The sequence below is a fragment of the Rhinopithecus roxellana genome, chromosome 2, assembly GCF_007565055.1.
Source record: "Rhinopithecus roxellana isolate Shanxi Qingling chromosome 2, ASM756505v1, whole genome shotgun sequence".
In the NCBI taxonomy this organism is placed as follows: Eukaryota; Metazoa; Chordata; class Mammalia; order Primates; family Cercopithecidae; genus Rhinopithecus; species Rhinopithecus roxellana.
The window spans coordinates 149,811,154-149,831,807 of record NC_044550.1 but is presented as its reverse complement, the minus strand read 5'-3'; the positions used below and the strand labels follow the sequence as shown (position 1 = coordinate 149,831,807).

Genomic DNA, 20,654 nt, shown 5'->3' with positions numbered 1-20,654 from the left:
AGAATTGTTTGCAGTGAGCTGAGATTGTGCCATTTCACTCCAGCCTGGGTGACAGAGAGAGACTGTCTCTAATAAAAAGAAAGAATGTTATATGTCATAGATTTTATTTATTAAACAAGTAATTTGCCCAATTTCTTATAAGGGTGTAGAGTTGACATCTTTTAAGGGAAAGAAAACAGTATTCACACCTTTAAATGAGATAACTTTCTCATTACCTTATTTCTAATCTGAATTAAGATAAAATCGTCAAAGATGCTGGCCATGATTATAGATTTAAGACCCATCTTTCATTTTTGCTGTGTATAATCACATCAAGTTATAAATGTTAAGGAGGTCAAGGCCAAATCCAGTAAGCATTCTACTTCTAATTTTATACTCTTTTAGAGCAGAAGTTTTAGTGGGAGAGAGAGGCAGTAATTTTTTTTTTTTTTTTTTTTTTTTTTTGCTTTTTTTTTGTGTGTGTGGAGACTGAGTTTCGCTCTGTTGCCCAGGCCGGAGGGCAGTGGCACGATCTCGGCTCATTGCAAGCTCTGCCTCCAGGGTGCATGCCATTCTCCTGCCTCAGCCTCCCTAGTAGCTGGGACTACAGGTGCCCATGACCCATGACCGCGTCCAGCTAATTTTTTTGTATTTTTAGTAGAGACGGGGTTTCACCATGTTAGCCAGGATGGTCTTGGTATCCTGACCTCGTGATCTGCCTGCCTCAGCCTCCCAAAGTCCTGGGATTACAGGTGTGAGCCACCGTGCCCGGCCGAGAGGCAGTAATGTTTCTGTTATTTAGAACTGAGTCAAGTTATTCTTAATAATTTAACAAAAAATACGTATACATTTTGTTTTTGAAGCAAATGCTTATACTTGATGTGTTTGATTTTTTTAAACAGTTCTAGAATTTAGGCATCCAAGTGAATGTTTAGAATTTCTCCTTTACTAAAGGCTTTTAGAGTTCATAGATTAAATTCAATAAATGGAAATCATTTTCTTACAAGAAAAAATTGAGAATAGATACTGTAAACTGATTCTCTTATCCTAGGCAGTTCTTTGGTTAATATTTGTTTCAACTGATTTTCCCATGTTTCTTTTCTTTTTGGTCATTTAGTGTTTAATTTCATTAACCAGTTTATTTTTGTTGTGGGGGTTGGGTATCTTCTAGGCTGAACAATGCCGCAAAATATCTGCCAGTTTACAGTCCCAAAGTCCTGAGCATCTCTTACCTGTGTTAATCCAAGCTGCCCAGCTCTGCCGTGAAAAGCAGCACACAAAAGCAATAGAGCTGCTTCAGGTAAAATAATTACTTGAATGTGTTGTCAGGCATTTGCAGCCTTGTTTCTTTTTCATTGTGTTGTAATAACCTACAAGCATGTAAATTTAATGGGAAAACTAATCAGAAATGTACCACTACACAAATTTCAGTGCCATTTTAGTCAACTCTTGGGTTACAGCTTTGTTTTATATAAATTTCTGTAATGTAAGTATTTGTTATAAATGCTAAAGAATGCTGTTTTGTTTGGAGATCTATTTAACCTGAGTTAGGGGATTGTTTGAGGCAATAACCTGAGTTAGAGGATTGTTTAGGCATGTATAATTCTAGAACATGCTTAACCTCTTTTGCAATAATCTGATCTCCACTGAGTTCCACTCCAGAACCTCAATTATGGAGATACTGACTTTGTTTTTATCAACCCAAACCAGCTATTATATTGCATATTTAAATTTCTTGAATATAAACTACATTGGAAAGTTGGACAGGTACAATTAGGATCATCCCGACAGACACAGTTGCCTAACAGGGACACTCAGTGAAGAGATACTGCCCCTTCCCTCCCCCCAGCAAAAAAAAAAAAAAAAAAAATCTATTTAGTAATATTTATTACAGTTGACCCTTTGTATCATTGAGTTTTGCATCCAAGAATTCAACCAGCCATGGATTAAAAACTTTGTGGGGGTCGCCCGGCGTAGTGGCTCACATCTGTAATCCCAGCACTTTGGGAGGCCCAGTCAGGTGATCATCTGAGGTCAGGAGTTCAAGACCAGCCTCGCCAACATGGTGAAACCCCATCTCTATTAAAAATACAAAAAATTAGCCGAACATGGTGGCACATTCCTGTAATCCCAGCTACTTGGGAGGCTGAGGCAGGAGAATCACTCGAAGCTGGCAGGCGGAGGTTGCAGTGAGCCAAGATCACGCCACTACACTCCAACCTGGGTGACAGAGCAAGATTCCACCTCAGAAAAATAAAAAAGCACATTTTGGGGTTGGAAATGTATGATTGCCTCTGTACTCAACATATACAAACTTTAAAAATCATTATTCCCTAGATAATATAACAACTATATACATAGCATTTACATTATATTAGGTATTATAAGTAATCTAGCAATGATTTAAAATGTATAGGAGTACGTGTGTAGGTTATATGCAAATACTGTACTTTTATATAAGGGACTTGAGCATCCTTGGGTTTTGGAATGCGGGATGGTTCTGCAAGCAATACCCCGTGGCCAAGGGATGATGGATTTCTCTGTTAGTGACTTACAGAAAACTTGACATTATTATACTTACTTTTAGAGCATACCTTTAAGAAAAAAAGTGGGTGTTGAATAAAAATTTTCCCAAGTTAAGATTTTGACCGGCAGCCAGAAGTTTAATATTTTAAAACTGAATTTAAAATCTTATGTAGCTGAGTTAAATAACTGTAATGTATACAATTAGATGTGTAAATTAAATGTGATTTTTTTTTCCCCAAACTAAAAAAATTTAGGAATTTTCAGATCAGCATCCAGAAAATGCGGCTGAAATTAAGCTGACCATGGCACAGTTGAAAATTTCTCAAGGTATTATGGTTTTCATCATGGTTAAAATATTTGAATGAAAACATGGTTGAAATGATTCTACAGTTGTGAACTATGTGATTTTAAGTTTTTTGTGTAATGGTAAAGCATAATAATTACTGTTTCAAACATGCAGCTAGATTGTATGATCTCCAACAGATTTAGTAGTGAGGTAATTGCCCCTTTTCACAGATTATTCCTAAATTATTAGAATGATTCTCAATCTGTGCCTTGAAAGTTCTGAAGCAAAGAATTCCTCTGTTCCAAAAGACCATACATACTACTCAAATTGCCTGAGTATGTCACATGCAGAAATGCTTATGTCTGTCACTTGGTAATATTTGTATGACTACTTTGCATCATAGTTTTCAGAATTTCTTAGCTTGGCCCTTCATTCTTACTTCGTTTTACATTTTGCCACCTATGTCTTTGGGCTTGGGGAAAGGTAATAGAATTTAACAAGAACTGATGTGTTTGAATCTTAAAACTGCCAATGTTTTTGTCTGTGGTTTTGATCTAACTTTGACTATCTAGAGCTGTGTTGCCCAGTTTGGTAGTCACTAGCCACATGTAGCTATTTTAAGTTTAAATTAGTTAAATTAAATTTAAAATTCAGTTCTTTGATTATGCTAGCCACATCTTAGAAAAGTTTAGTAGCTGTGTGCAACTAGTGGCTACAATATTGGACAGCACAGATATAGGACATTTATATCATCACAAAAAGTTCTGTCAAACAGCTGTGGTATAGAGTGTGGATTTTCGATGGGGGTGACAATTCGTCACAAACATCTTAAATATTACAATGGCTGAAATGAAAATTTTATGAGTTGAAGGAGAGGAGTTGGCAGTTAGAGAAAAAATGTTTAAAATGTCCTTAGTAGGGCAATAATGAAAACAAGGTTGAGACACACTGCAGATCTCCCTCTTATCCAATTCTCACATTTCTTTACTTTCCTTATCTCTTTTTCCTTATTCTCAGCCCTGTCTTCTCTTCTTTGCCCTTTCCTTGATCTTTCTTCTTCCTGTGTTTAGTTTATTTTTTCAAGGATGATTTATTATCTTGAAATTCCTGACAGTCTGTCATGGTTTTTTGTTTGTATTTAAAGACTAGGAATTTTGAGTTATTGAGGTTTGCAATGAGTACAAAATCAGAATTTAACACCATAGGAAATTTTCCATTACACTCATATCTACAGTAACATGTTTCAAGGCCTTTAGGGAAGGACCCCACCTTCAAGTTACAGCCCGAAAAAGAAGAAATAGAACTCAACAGACTGGGAGTTGAGAGACTTCTTTTCTGGTAGCAGCTCTGCCATTAACTTTCTTTGTGAACTTAAGCAAGGTATATTACTTCTTTAGAGCTCAGTTTCCTTATCTCTAAATGAATAGAGTTCACCATCCCCAAGACCTCAAAACTTAACATGTTTAGAGATGTTACAAAATATGACTTATGGTTGCTTTCCTAAGCAAAAGTAGTGGGAGGAAGTAAAATTTCTTGTATTTTTTTTCATAATATGTGTTCTTCTATGTAATGCTGATTTTGTTTATTCTCCTAAGGTAATATTTCTAAAGCATGTCTAATATTAAGAAGCATAGAGGAGTTAAAGCATAAACCAGGCATGGTGAGTTTAAAACATTACAAAATTGAAAAGTAGTTGAATTGATAATTTATTTATATGTCTAATGTTATTCACTTTATTTATATGTGTAATATGTGTTCACTTTAAGGTAGGAGTAGTAATTATAATAGTAATGATTGTGTGGTGTAAATTTAATTTCATTATCTGCTCTGGTATTGGTTTCTTATTCAGTCAAATGTGCCAGGCACTATTTAGGCCTTACAGTATCACTGAAAGCCAACCTCAAATAATCTCAGATCTGTATAGGGAATTTCTTAGCCTAAACCATTTTCATCAGTGTGATTTCTTTAAATTAGAACAATTTTGTAATAGTGGCCAACAAATTTAGTTTTTAGTTTTCTGATTATTCAAATATTGCAGGTTTCAATCATTAATATAGCTGTGAAAGCATCTTTTCCATAGTATAATTCTGTAGTGCATCTTTTGGACAGGGGCTGTTTTATTCATGCTTGCATTCTCTAACATGACCTCTGTGCAGTTGGCACTCAGTAAATGTAATAATATGGTAGTGCTTTCCCTTGAAGATTCATATTTTAAGGATTGTGCTATAATTACTTTACCTTAAAGTCAAATATAGTATATGACTGAAAATAAAATGTTTCTAATATTTAATATATGGCCTTCTTTTACCTTTCAAGGAATGTATCCATTTCATTTAAGTTGCTGACTTTATTGGCATAAAAGTTCTTCATTGTATTTCTTTATTATCCTTTTAGTATCTATAGAACCTCTCTCATTCCTGATACTGGTTATTCATGTCTTTTTTTCTTTTTCCCTCTGATTAGCCTGACCAGAGGTTTGTCAGTTTTACTGATTGTTCTTAAAGATCCAGCTGTTTGTTTCCTTTCTATCCTCATCTCGTACTGCTCATCATCCCCCTCCCCCTCCACTCCAGCTGCGTAGGCCTCCTTCCTGTCCCTAAGCGACACTAGGCACTCTTTTTGCTGGCTTGAAGCAGCTCATGCCACGTGGGATTCATCATGAGAGTTCAGCCACTCTATGTATGCCTCACTGATCATACACTTAAATGTCCAGCAGTGTCTTATTGTATGAACATTTCTAAGGGCTTATTCTCAACTTCTGTACTTACCAAACCATTTGTGAACTGGCACTGCTTTAAAGGAAAGGTTTATTTTACAGATAACTACCTTCATATTTGGAAAACACGGTTGTTCATGGTATTTCTAGAAGTAAAGTTACTATGTTCTCTAAAGGGAGTAGCTTTCATGATAAATCAGGTACTAACAGAGAGCCTTTATTCGCTATTTCTTCAGTGTTTTTTATTTTCAAAAATGGTATTCTGGGAGTGAAGGGAGGATTCACTAATTTATACCTTTGGCTGTGTAGGTGTCTGCATTAGTTACCATGTACAGCCATGAAGAAGATATTGATAGTGCCATTGAGGTCTTCGCACTAGCTATCCAGTGGTATCAAAACCATCAGGTAAACAAATGGAGTAAAATGTTATGAGGGCATGTTTTTACATAAAAATAAAGAGGTAGTAGTGAAAAAATTCAGGCAAACTGAAGTATTACACGTCACTATTTTAAAAGTGAAATACTATTTAGATTATCAAATTCATTTTTTTCAGTATACCAGATCCAAATTAAATTATTAGAAATAAACAATGGCTGCAAAATAGAAAAATAGCTCATTTATATTTATTCAAGCTCCTTGCTGTATGTGTACATGTATTTGTTTATGTAATCTCAAGAAATAATAATAGTACATGATTGCATATTTAAGAGATCATCTTTAATAGCTAGAGAACCCACGGGTGGTAGCAATTAGTACAACAGTAATACATGGAATAGTTGTTTATCATGGCTCTAGTAGGAATATCATTATTTCCAGTATGGATCTCTGCATGAGCAGTATCCAACTTAAAATTATACATAACGCTGTGCAGGTGACATTTTATACTGTTAGTACTGTTAGCAGTGGAAGGGTATCAGTGCTCTGGGAAAGTATTATATTAAATTAATGTTTGAGAACTATGGTGGCATATCTTTAAGATTTGATTATTATAGGGGGATGTTTCCAGTTATAGACACCAAATAGATATAGGTTGTTTTCCAAATTTATCCGTTGGTGATTGTACAGTTAATAATTTGTCCACCTGCTTTCCTCTACATGTGTGGATGATTTTGTTGTTTCAGGCATTCAGTGAAACTTAAGATGAGGGATCTAATGCATCGGTGTATTTCTTAAAGGTCTAATGGATATAACTGCATTTACTTGCTAGATATTTAGCTTGAAACTTTTTTTTTCGTTTTATTGAAACTGTAGCCCAAATCTCCTGCTCATTTGTCCTTGATAAGAGAAGCTGCAAACTTCAAACTCAAATATGGGCGGAAGAAGGAGGCAATTAGTGACCTACAACAGCTATGGAAGTAAGCTCTGAAACATGGAGTTGTAGAAATAACACATTTATTGCTGCTACTTGATATGAGAGAGTTACTTGTTTATATTACTTTCTCCAGTTTTATAAACAGTTCAGTAATTTTCTTATTTCTTCTTTTAGACAAAATCCAAAAGATATTCACACCCTGGCACAGCTTATTTCTGCTTACTCACTTGTAGATCCAGAGAAAGCCAAAGCGTATCCTTTTGATTGTTGTTTCTTACAGCTCCTCAGTAGCACAATACATCTCTTCTAATATCTGTGTTTTGACTAGAGCTTTTTCCATTGTAAATTGCAACTAACAAATCCTCCTTTTAACTAGTAAAACCAAAAAATGACAATTTATTGATCAGTGTGATTGAAAAATGCGGCGATAGATCCAACTTAGGGTTCAGTTTCATCCAGAAGCAAAAATGAAGTCAAAAGGGTATAGCGTCTTTTCCTCCAGGTTCAAGTTCAGCAGCAAGGAAAAGAAAAAGCGTATTTTATGTGGGTAGTTTTGCATGATTCTGAAATCTTATTTTCGGATTCAACTACTTAGGTCACTTGCTTATCTCAAATAGTTACTTGATAAGCAATTTGATGCCCTTATTGAGCTTGGATCATATGTGCTACTCTCATCAGAGTGTGTTCCCAAAACTGAGGTGGGTTGGTGGATGCTAAGCAGTCTCAAGTTATAAACTTGATAGTTGTTTTGGAATGGAGTTTGTGTTAAGCCACCACCTTGCTCCACATCATTGAGTTAAGGAATAGAGGATTAGATTATGACTCCTCATGTTCTCCTTTCAGAATACTGTGTGTACTATATAATTGATACGACTTGTAATTGTTATTGTATAGAAGATTTAGGAACATTTTTGCTTTTGTTGAAGGTCATCAAGAAAAGACAGTCTTCCAGTGTCAATAGATATATTGGCAAACATATATATCTATATAAATGTGTGTGTTTGTGTATATTATGTTCCTGAACTCCTGTTCTATCACAGTCTTAGTAAACACTTGCCATCGTCAGATAGTATGTCTCTAAAAGTAGATGTTGAGGCTCTTGAAAATTCTCCTGGCGCCACGTACATTCGGAAGAAGGGTGGAAAAGTTACTGGAGATAGTCAACCAAAGGAACAAGGGTAATATTTTTCGCTGTAACATTCTCTAATGCTGATTTTAAATTAGACAAAGAATAAAAAATATATTCTTATAGAGATTTCGTGTGAATAAAGTTCTAGTTCTCTTTGTTTCTTTTCCATTTCTTTCACTGTACCCAGCTCTTTGTCCTTATTTCCTTCCCTTTTCCCTCAGCCCAAAATTAACCTCTGGTATTAATCTATTATTCCAGAAGTTTTTCTTTGTGTTTACATATACAGGTGGTTTATGAATATTTTTTTAGATTAGTTTATTTTTTGTTATTTAGTTTCTTATTTGTTTATTTGTTTGTTGAGACAGAGTCTTGCTCTGTCTCTCAGGCTGGAGTACAGTGGCACAATCTTGGCTAACTGCAGCCTCCGCCTCCCAGGTTCAAGCAATTCTGCCTCAGCCTCCTGAGTAGCTGGTACTAGAGGCTAATTTTTGTATATTTGGTAGAGACAGGGTTTTACCCTGTTGGCCAGGTTGGTCTTGAACTCCTGACCTCAAGTGATCCACCCACCTCGGCCTCCCAAAGTGCTGAGCACCATGGCCAGTTATTTTTTATAGAAGGAAAATTGTACTGTACTTAGTGTTTTCCAACTTGCTTTTATTTAATGAATTTTAGAGATCTTTCCACATACTAAAATGTGGACATATTTCATCCTTTTTAAACACTCCATAGGCTGGATGTGCCTTCCTTTACCTATAAGTTATTGTTGTACATTTAGTACATCATTTGGTGTATGATTTATTTTGCTGATTTGATGAAAAGGTTAATCGGCTTCATTTACTTACAAGAAGTCAGATTTTGACTCGTTTGTTCCATTGTCATCTTAAAAATATAGTTAGCAGAGGCCTACAGTAAAATGTTTTAAGATTTTACTTTTGACTCAGAACAAATAGAGCATGGAAAAGATAAAACATTTCCTTAGCTTTGTGGCTTTCATAAGTTTTTACTACTTTCTCCTTTTTTGAATGCCTTTTGAAATCTAAATTTTTCCCTAACTTAAAAAAAACTCAGCAACAGTGACTGATTTCTTCCTAACAAACTCTGCATTTCATAAAAAGCATTGTCGTTCTCATAATAACTTCCAAAACTTTTAATAAGGAATTGGAGTCTCAAAGAGGTTACATTGTTCCAAATTCCATTTCATCTTACAATTATAAATTTAGTTGGAGTTCTTAAATGGATTTTCAATTAAGTATGTTTACTATTTTTTTTTTCTTCACCAAACAGGGTTGGGTAACAACTAAGAACACACAATTCCTTCTTTAGCCTGGCATAGTGGCATTTGACTCTAGTTCCAGTTACTGGGAGGCTGAGGTGGGATGATCACCTGAGCCCAGGAGTTTGAGGCTCCAGTGAGCAGTGATTGCGTCACTGCACCCCAGCCTGAGTGACAGAGAAAGACCCCCATCTTTAAAAGTTTCTTTTAAAATAATCTTTCTTTATTTTTTTTTTTTTGTTGTTGTTTGTTTGTTTGTTTTCTTTTTTGAGACAGTCTTGCCCAGGCTGGAGTGCAATGGTGCGATCTCAGCTCACTGCAACCTCTGCCTCCTGGGTTCAAGTGATTCTCCTGCCTCAGCCTCCTGGGTAGTTGGGACTACAGGCACCTGCCACCATGCCTGGCAAATTTTTGTATTTTTAGTAGAGACAGGGTTTCACCATGTCGGTCAGGCTGGTCTTGAACTCCTGGCCTCAGGTGATCCACCCGCCTCAGCCTCCCAAAGTGCTGGGATTACAGGCGTGAGCCACCGCACCTGACTTCTTTCTCTTTTTTCTTAGAATAATCATTAAGATATACATTGAATTTTTAAGCTTTTAAGTTTAAGAACAGTATTTTCATTAGGCATTATTAATGCTCTTTATCTTACTAAAAGTTAGTATTTTGTTATACTAACTTTTGGATGCAAAGGTTTAGTTTCTTTTAACAATACACTATGTGATAGGTTTACGCTAGGTGTTGACCAGAAAATAAATCATGGTACTTGCTCTCAAAAGAACTTGAGCCCTGACGTGGTGGCTCATGCCGGTAATCCCAGCACTTTGGGAGGCCAGGGCAGGTGGATTACTTGAGGTCAGGAGTTCGAAACCAGCCTGGACAACATGGTGAAACCCCATCTCTACTAAAAATACAAAAATTAGCCAGGCGTAGTGACACATGCCTGTACTCCCAGCTACTTGGGAGGCTGAGGCAGGAGAATCACTTGAACCCAGGAGGTGGAGGTTGCAGTGAGCCAAGATCGTACCACTGCACTCAGCCCGGGTGACAGAGTGAGACTCCGTCTAAAAAAAAAAAAAAAAAAGGAACATGAGTCTAGCAGAAGGAAATATATTTAAACAATAATTGCAATAAAGATTGCACCTGTTGTGATTGTACAGGGCATAGAGGAGTACACCGGAGGGAATAGTCACTTCTTCCTGAGGACAGTGGGAAGTTAGGAAAGGCTTCATGGAGAAGATGATTGTGTTGACCCTGAGGAAGATGAGGACGAGGTAGGCAAAGGGTGAGCTAAGGCAGAGAAATAAGAAAGAGCAGAGAACCGTTGGGAAATTTTAGTATGGCTGTGGAGTATAATTTGTAGGGAGACAATTTAGAATACTGTTGCACACTCTGGGTAAGAGATGAAACACTCAAGTAAGATAACAGTATGTTGCATTTCTTATTTGGGGTATCCTGAGAGAACTTTCACAATTGAATGACTTATAGAATGAATTGTTGCTGTCTCATCTTTAGTTCACTGTTTCATATTTCTTAAGTTATATCACATAAGAATATATAGAGAGATGTATTTTTATGTTTTTCTCTGTTCACTAGAGCTTTCAGAATGCTTTATTTTGAGATAGGAGTCTTGCTCCGTCACCCAGGCTGGAGTGCAGTGGTGCAATCTCGCTCACTACAACCTCTGCCTCCTTGGTTCAAGAGATTCTCCTGCCTCAGCCTCCCGAGTAGCTGAGATTACAGGCACGCACTGCCACATCCAGCTAATTTTTGTATTTTTAGTGGAGACGGGGTTTCACTATGTTGGCCAGGCTGGTCTGGAACTCCTGACGTCAGGTGATACCTGCTTGGCCTCCCAAACTTCTGGGATTACAGATGTGAGCCACTGTTCCCAGCCACTTTCAGAATGCTTGACAATTATTATTATTATTTTTTTTTTATTATTATTATACTTTTAAGTTCTAGGGTACGTGTGCACAACATGCAGGTTTGTTACATATGTATACATGAGCCATGTTGGTGTGCTATACCCATTAACTCGTCATTTACATTAGGTATATCTCCTAATGCTATCCCTCCCCCTGCCCTTGACAGTTATTTTGAAGTGTTAATTTGTATGCCCTTTTTAGTGCCTTTTTTGGTGAGTGTACTTAATACATATTTTACTTACATTAAAAAATTAATAAACTCACAGGTTTTAAAATATGAAAGATAAAAAAGTATAAGAGTAAGTTAAAAGTCTTCCATCTGTGTCTGCCCACCTCCCTCCCAGGGCCATAACCAATGTAACTTGTTTTGCATCTCCTTCCAGAGATAATTCTTTGCATGTATCTGACCTACACGTGTTCTTCTGGCAAAAAATTTATTCTCTAAAGTCGTGCCAAACATAGAGTAACTTACCAAGGGATTGTAGATATTCATGCTTGTGCAGATTACTTTTTATATAGACAATGTGTGCCACTGAAAAAAATTTTTCAATGTAAACAGAATCTGTTTTCGAATTGTCACCTCTGTTTTCTAAAGTACCTTCCAAAAATTATAGTATCTGAAGCTTAATGGACTCTAACCTGAATCAAATCTTAACTAGTTTGTTAGCTTTGGTGAGCTGATACCAAGTCTTAAACCATGTTTATGATAAGTGCCCAACTAACTCTTACAGAGCACTTACTTAATGCTTTATAAATATTTTATCACAAAGATGGTAATGATTTTTTTTTCTCTTTGTAGACAGGGAGATTTGAAAAAGAAGAAAAAGAAAAAGAAGGGTAAGACATTAAAAAATCTTTATAAATTTTCTACAAGATAAATGTTTGACTTTAGCCCCATATAGAAATATTTGGACGTAAATATACTGCCCTCTCTTATATCTTTGAAAACTTTTTATCTTGACTATAGCTAACATTTAATTTTATTCTGTTACTGTAAAGATTGCAATTCACTAGTTTGCCTAAATTCAAATTGTTGCTCCCTCTTTTACTCTGTGACTGTGGACAGGCTATTTAATATACCTGCCAGAGTGTTTCATATGTGGAATGGAATATGATAGTATATATCTTATAGTATTAAATCAGATACTACATGTAAAGTTCTTAAGAGTGGTGCCTGGCACAAAAGTAAGCCCTTACACATTATGATGTTTCTGCTACACATAACTACAAAATTCCATCAAACTAGCTTAAGAAAATTTACTGTTTATAAAGTTGGCAGTCTAGAGGAATGTTAGCATCAAGGTTGGTTGACTCAGTATTTCTCTCTCTTTGTTCTGCTGTCCACAAAACAGAATTCCATTAGAGTCATACAATGTATACTGGAAACAGTCAGGGCCACATACTTGTCATTTATATTCATCACAACAAAGAAGCCCTCTCCAGATTTGGCAGGTATTTCTCATTAATCTGATTTGGCCAAGTAGGTCAGTGTCCAGCCTTGAATTATTAACCAGGAAAATAACGTGCATTGATTGGCTTGGGGTGTGGCTTTAATCTCTGGAAAAATTGGGTGACATTACCGTGCTTTGTTTTACCTCATTAGATGTTATCCTTGAAGCCACCCAAGTTCCTGAGGTTTTGAGGAATCTATGATATAAATCAGGTTATTTCTTGATTTTGCTCTCTGCCATCTTAGGATACGGGTTTCCCAAGACTTAGCTAAGTTTATTATTACTCCTCCATCTCTTTTCCAGCTACCAAAATTTTATTGACAATATCTTTTCTTCTGTTCTTCCTTTAATGTGTTTTATTACCATTTTAGTGGAGTTCGAGGAAGGTACACAAGCTAATGTTTGTATCCATTTCACTGTCTTTAACTGGAAGTCTTATTGGTTCTTTTGTCACAGTACTTGAAAATTGGCAAACATTTAATATTTGTGTATTAGTAATACTGCAAGGAAACAGCTGATAGCTGTAGGTGATAATAACGTAAAATTTTACTTTCTTTTCTATTTTTGTATTTTCTAGATGAGTATTTTTTAAAATTTACAAGTGACATATGCTTATTCTAAAAACAAAGGTAGTTGATACTTATCATTATAGAATGGCATAAAGAGTGTAAAATTCCTTGCCCAGAATTCATGCTTGCGGCTGGGCATGGGTGGCTCACGCCTGTAATCCCAGCACTTTGGAAGGTCAAGGCGGGTGGATCATTTGAGGTCAGGAGTTCGAGACCAGCCTGGCCAACATGGTGAAACCCCATCTCTACTAAAAATACAAACATTAGCTGAGCATTACTCATGTGTGCCTGTAGTCCCAGCTACTCAGGAGGCAGAGGTAGGAGAATCGCCTGAACCTGGGAGGCCGAGGTTGCAGTGAGTCGAGATCACGCCACTACACTCCAGCCTGGCAACAGAGTGAGAGCCTGTCCCCCCCTCCCAAAAAAAACATGCTCCCAGAGACAATTACTTAACATTTTTGTGTGTGTATATGTATATATATATAGAATCAAACATACATCATTAGGTGCTGAAAGTTGAACATAATATAATTTGTTTTAATCTTCACTTTAGACTGCATTGCAAAGAACATTTTTTCAGATTAATAGATGCACTTCACTTTATTTATTTATTTATTTTGAGACGGCTTCTCACTCTGTCGCCCAGGCTGGAGTGCAGTGGTGCCATCTCAGCTCACTGCAAGCTCCACCTCCCAGGTTCACACCATTCTCCTGCGTCAGCCTCCCGAGTAGCTGGGATTTCAGGTGCCCGCCACCACGCCCAGCGAATTTTTTGTATTTTTAGTAGAGACAAGGTTTCATCGTGTTAGCCAGGATGGTCTCGATCTCCTGACCTCGTGATCTGCCCGCCTTGGCCTCCCAAAGTGCTGGGATTATAGGTGTGAGCCACTGCGCCTGGCCTGCACTTCACTTTTTAACCCAATTGAATAGGTTGCTATACTGTGGGCATATTATAATGTAATCATCTTCATTGATAGACATTTATTTTACTGTCTTAAAGAATATCAGCCCACCCATACCTTGCCCTATCCATCTTTAAAAAAAAAAAGAAAGAAAAAGAGCATCACAGAGAATACTCTGTTCTTAACTTTGTATCTCTTGGGTTTCTGCACGATAAATTTCTAGAAGTCTATAAATTTCTAATGGTGCTGTCAGATTAAATTGCTCTCCACGAAGGCTATACCAGTATACACTTCTCCTAATATAGTGTTGGTGAGTGCTTCTCACCATTTCACCAACACTAGGTATTACTGCTTTTATTTTTTATTTTTATTTTTTGTTTGTTTTGTTTTGTTTTGTTTTGTTTTGTTTTGTTTTGTTTTGTTTTTTGAGGCGGAGTCTTGCTCTGTCACCCAGGCTGGAGTGCAGTGGCCGGATCTCAGCTCACTGCAAGCTTCCCCTCCCGGGTTCCCGCCATTCTCCTGCCTCAGCCTCCCAAGTAGCTGGGACTACAAGCGCCCGCCACCTCGCCCGGCTAGTTTTTTGTGTTTTTTAGTAGAGACGGGGTTTCACTGTGTTCGCCAGGATGGTCTCGATCTCCTGACCTTGTGATCCGCCCGTCTCGGCCTCCCAAAGTGCTGGGCTTGAGCCACCGCGCCCGGCCTACTGCTTTTAATATTTACGAGTCTGATAGAGTTTTTTACCTTTCTCATTTTTAATTAGTGAGGGTGAACATCTGTTCAGAAGATGAATTACTTTCCTTTCTCCTGACCTACCTTAATTATAACTGAGTCCATTTTTCTTTGAGTGATTTACATATTGATCAGCAAGAATTATATTAAGGATTTTTTTCCACTCTTCTATTATATAGTTTGTATTTTAAATTTTTTCTTAGAAATATATTTTTTACTAAATGAAGATTTTAAAATTTTTATATAGGTGTATCTCTGAAGTCTTTTTCTTTATGGCCTCTGAATTTTTTTGTCATGCTGAGAAATAAGGCCTTTTCCCCCTTCGATAAAATTCAACACCCCTTCATGCTAAAAACTCTCAATAAACTAGGTATTGATGGAATGTATCTCAAAATAATAAGAACTATTTATGACAAGCCCACAGCCAATATCATACTGAATGAGCAAAAGCTGGAAGCATTCCCTTGAAAACCAGCACAAGACAAGGATGCCCTCTCTCACCACTCCTATTCAACATAATATTGGAAGTTCTGGCCAGGGCCATCAGGCAAGAGAAGGAAAGAAAGGATATTCAAATAAAAAGGAAGTCAAATTGTCCCTGTTTGCAGATGACATGATTGTTTATTTAGAAAACCCCATCGTCTCAGCCAAAAATCTCCGTAAGCTGATAAGCAACTTCAGCAAAGTCTCAGGACACAAAATCAATGTGCAGAAATCACAGGCATTCCTGTACACGAATAATAGACAAGCAGAGAGCCAAATCATGAGTGAACTCCCATTCACTATTGCTACAAAAGAATAAAATACCTAGGATTACAACTAACAAGGGATGTGAAGGACCTCTTCAAGGAGAACTACAAACCACTGCTTAAGGAAATAAGAGGGGACACAGACAAATGGAAGAATATTGCATGCTTATGGATAGGAAGAATCAATATCGTGAAAATGGCCATACTGCCCAAAGTAATTTATAGATTCAATGCTATCCCCATCAAGCTGCCTTTGACTTTCTTCACAGAATTAGAAAAAAACTACTTTAAATTTCACATGGAACCAAAAAAGAACCTGTATGGCCAAGAGAGTCCTAAGCAAAGAGAACAAAGCTGGAGGCATCATGCTACTTGACTTCAAACTATTACTGTAAGGCTACAGTAACCAAAACAGCATGACACTGGTACCAAAACAGATATGTAGACAAATGGAACAGAATAGAGGCCTCAGAAATAGTGCCACCTATCTACAACCATCTGATCTTTGACAAACCTGACAAAAGCAATGGGGAAAGGATTCTAGCCATATGCAGAAAACAAACTGGACCCCTTCCTTACACGTTTTACAAAACTTAACTCAAGATGGATTAAAGACTTAAACCTAAGACCTAAAACCATAAAAGCCCTAGAAGAAAACCTAGGCAATACCATTCAGGACATAGGCACGGGCAAGGACTTCATGACTAAAACAGCAAAAGCAATGGCAACAAAAGCCAAAATTGACAAATGGGATCTAATTAAACTAAAGAGCTTCTGCACAGCAAAAGAAGCTATCATCAGAGTGAACAGGCAACCTACAGAATGGGAGAAAATTTTTGCAATCTACTCATCTGACAAAAGGCTAATATCTGGAACCTACAAAGAACTCAAACAAATTTACAAGAATAAAACAACCCCATCAAAAAGTGGGCGAAGGATATGAACAGACACTTATCAAAATAAGACATTCATGTGGCCAAGAAACATGAAGAAAAGCTCATCATCACTGGTGATTAGAGAAATGCAAATCAAAACCACAACGAAATACCATCTCACGTCAGTTAGAATGGCAGTCATTAAAAAGTGAGGAAACAACAGATGCTGGAGAGAATGTGGAGAAATAGGAACACTTTTACACTGTTGGTGGGAGTGTAAATTAGTTTAGCCATTGTGGAAGGCAGTGTGGCAATTCCTCAAGGACCGAGAACCAGAAATACCATTTAACTGAGCAATCCCATTACTGGGTATATACCCAAAGGATTATAAATCATTCTGCTCTAAAGACATGTGCACACTTATGTTTATTGCAACACTATTCACATTAGCAAGGACTTGGAACCAACCCAAATGCCGATCAGTGATAGAGTGGGTAAAGAAAATGTGGCACACATACACCATGGAATACTATGCAGCCATAAAAAACGATGAGTTCATATCCATTGCAGGGACATGGATGAAGCTGGAAACCATCATTCTCAGCAAACTAACACAGGAACAGAAAACCAAACACTGCATGTTCTCACTCAAGTGGGAGTTGAACAATGAGAACACGTGGACACAGGGAGGGGAATATCACATACCGGGCCTGTGGCGGGGTGAGGGTAGGAGGCTAGGGGAGGGATAGCATTAGGAGAAATACCTAATGTAGATGAGGGGTTGATGGGTGCAGCAAACCACCATGGCACGTGTATACCTATGTAACAAACCACGTTCTGCACATGTATCCCAGTATAATAATAACAAAAAAAGGCCATTTTGCCTGCTAGATTATACAAATTAAACTTTCTCAAATAAATTCATTTCCATTTTAATGTTATTTATTCCCAGGCTTAGAGACGTTGTTTAAATCAAACTATCTTGAAAATATTATGATACATCTCTCTTTATAATTATTATGCAGGAAAATTGCCTAAGAATTATGACCCAAAAGTTACCCCAGATCCAGAAAGATGGCTGCCAATGCGAGAACGTTCTTACTACCGGGGAAGAAAGAAGGGTAAAAAGAAGGATCAGATTGGAAAAGGGACCCAGGGAGCAACTGCAGGAGCTTCATCTGAGCTGTAAGTTATTGCTCCACAATTGAGGGCACTTAGAACATACATTGTTTCTGAGATTGACTCGAGGCTACTAGTGAGAATTTAATATATGTTAAGTATGAGAAATGTAGTGATGTATCTTTGATAAATGTTTATACTACACTTATGTAAATGAAAGAAAATATATTGCCTTTTTAGACTAGTTTTTCCTTTAGTTTTTACAATACAGTCAAATAGTTTTAAGTATTTACAATATAATCAAATATATATTGTGAAATATATATAGTAAAAACTATTTGTATTATAAAAACTAAAGAAAAGTCTCAAAAGGCAACTAAATACACTGAGTCATTCAACTAAATAAATGCCTAGATAAACAGATGTAAATAAATAATATGACTAGAAAGAAGTGTTAGAAATGTTAATATGTTCTGCATGGTCGATGATAGGTTATTTTAAAAATATTTTTTCTGGCCGGGCACGGTGGCTCACACCTGTAATCCCAGCATTTTGGGAGGCCAAGGCAGGCAATCACCTGAGGTTGCAAGTTCGAGACCAGCCTGGCCAACATGGTGAAACCCTGTCTCTATTAAAAATACAAAATTAGCCAGGTGTGGTAGTGCGCACATGTAATCCCAGCTACTCAGGAGACTGAGGCAGGAGAATCACATGAACCCAGAAGGATCACGTGAACCCAGGAGGCAGAGGTTGCAGTGAGCTGAGATGGCGCCACTCCTCTCCAGCCTGGGCACCACCGCACTCCAGCCTGAGGGACAGAGCAAGACTCTTGTCTCAAAAAAATAAAATTTTTTATTTTCTACGCTTTCTAAAAATTGGCATGTGTACCATGTTTTACTTTTCTTCAATAAAAACAGTAAAAATTTATTCAAAAGAAAAGTCAGTAGGGAGTTAGGGAGCTTACCTTAAAAGAAGTAGGAAATGTGTTAAGTGTGATAAGTAAAATGGGTTAAGTGTGGTAAGTAAAACCCATATACATAACATTTTTATACTCTCCCTTTGTTGAATATATGAGTGACCAAAAATGATCTGATCTAATGATTTCAGGGATGCCAGTAAAACTGTGAGCAGCCCACCCACCTCCCCAAGACCTGGCAGTGCTGCAACAGTATCTGCCTCTACAAGTAACATCATACCCCCAAGACACCAGAAACCTGCAGGGGCTCCAGCAACAAAAAAGAAACAGCAACAGAAAAAGAAGAAAGGTGGAAAAGGTGGCTGGTGATGAGAATATTCTTGTTGCAGGCTGTTTTTAAACTAGTCTCAGTGACACTAGGAATATAATAAAGGTAACACAGCAAGAAGCACAGAACTGCTCCCTCTTCATCTCCATATTTTCATAATTTCTTGTGTTTCAAATAGGGAAACATCTTCCTCAAAGTCTGCCTAGTGAGATATGGCCTACTGGTTGCCTTATAGCTTTGTACAGATTATGAGGACTGAAAATAATTGGGCATTTACCCATCTTGGTATCTGTTGTATCCTTTATTTGTGTGTGCTGATTCAATCCTTTTTCAGTTTCACATACCTTATCTAAGGTTTCCCAGGATTTAAACAGAAACTATTTCTACAATTTCAGCTGGAGTCTGAAGATACTTGTTTCTGTTCAAGTCCCACTTTAAATTATGTCTTAGGAGGCCTTAGGAGACTGAAAGTGGAATCTTCTGAGCATTCCTAAATATCTGCTTAGAAATATCATGTGATAAAGAGGGACCTTCTTAATACACTGATGTTCTTCACTTAATTAAATGGATGGCCACAAGAAAAATAAAGTAAATGTCTTAAATAATTTAACCATAAATTTTCTGTCATGTGATATCGGAATATGGGATTATTTTCATATTTTTATATATATATGACTCCTTTGTGCCCCATGTCATTTTCAGATTATGTAACATGCTGATACAGCACCATGAAAGAACTCAAGGAAAATATATCAATGTAAGAAGTTGACTCTTAGACCTAGTGTTCTGAGGTCAGATGGGTTTGGACTATCTCAATCAGAAAGATTAATGACCGTTATCAAGAACATGAACATTGGTTTCCTACATAGAGAGGAAATCAGTATCTGAGTTCGCATACCAGGCAGTATTAAAATCTGACAGATCTGTTTGGCCCATTGATAGATACTCAAATGGTGTCTCCTTCTGGTTATGGATTTTGACCATTGATTACCTTTCTCAATGTAATGAAATATTTTACAGTCAATTTGTGGTGTAAATGTTGCTCTTGTCTTTCCTTGCTTACAAACTACTTTCACGTTGAACAGCTGTGAGACAGACACATTGAGATGCCTGCCCTTGTTAGTATTCATTTTATGCTGCCCAACATATCATTTAATTTAGACTTAGAAGTATTTCCTTGTGATTACATTACTCAGTCCTTGTTAATAAAGTGCTGCTGTGTTTGACTCTGAACGTAACTACCAAAACTTCTTCAAAGAGTTTTTTATAAAAGACTTTCCTCCTTTACAAGAAAGAAATGGGGTGTTGCCTTTCTGTTCAGTAAAAGCAGAATCTGCAGTGGCATCTAAACAAAGAGATCCTTTTTAAATACAAATGATGTATTGTGGCATAATACTTTTTTGAGCCCTACAGAGAACAGTCTTTTGGTAATAGTGATGGATATTTATTACTTCTGAATATATACCCCATTATAGGAATAACTGTTACTTATTTAGGATTCCATCACTGAAAATGTTAACCCGAGGCACAGCAGTGAAATTTAGTTCTCAATTTAGTTGTCATTATTGATAGCATTAGTCATTGCTAAGCAACTGAAACTTCTGTTCAAATAAAGTTTTTATTGTCAAATGAAGTATAAATACATGAACTTTCTAGAAATATTTCCTCTTTTGGATAGGTCTTTAACCAGTACATATATATACTTTGTCAAATATATGGATGTGTATGTGTACATTTATAAAAACCAGTATGGATACATCCATTCACTGTGGTACATTTTAAAATAAAATATTTTAGCAGTGAATATGGATTAAGGTGTTTTGGGTGTTGGCATTTTATGGAGGACTTCCTGGTTAGTATAACCAAGAAT

General features: G+C 36.9%; 1 protein-coding gene across 2 annotated transcripts in view; it reads left to right on the top strand.

Annotated features, from left to right (window-relative positions):
* Positions 1-20,586, top strand: part of SRP72 (signal recognition particle 72) — a 43,656-nt gene extending 23,070 nt beyond the window's left edge. The window contains exons 10-19 of one of the 2 annotated variants that reach the window (XM_010355228.2): positions 1,151-1,279; positions 2,760-2,832; positions 4,387-4,451; positions 5,817-5,912; positions 6,759-6,862; positions 6,994-7,071; positions 7,860-7,997; positions 11,946-11,983; positions 17,447-17,606; positions 18,648-20,586. In XM_010355228.2, coding sequence (XP_010353530.1) covers positions 1,151-1,279; positions 2,760-2,832; positions 4,387-4,451; positions 5,817-5,912; positions 6,759-6,862; positions 6,994-7,071; positions 7,860-7,997; positions 11,946-11,983; positions 17,447-17,606; positions 18,648-18,825 — 1,059 coding nt within the window. In that variant the 3' untranslated portion in view covers positions 18,826-20,586. Of the gene's footprint in view, positions 1-1,150; positions 1,280-2,759; positions 2,833-4,386; positions 4,452-5,816; positions 5,913-6,758; positions 6,863-6,993; positions 7,072-7,859; positions 7,998-10,378; positions 10,635-11,945; positions 11,984-17,446; positions 17,607-18,647 lie in introns of those variants that run through there. The other variant, XM_030922177.1, reaches the window with a different exon arrangement.
* The last annotated feature ends 68 nt before the right edge of the window (positions 20,587-20,654 follow it).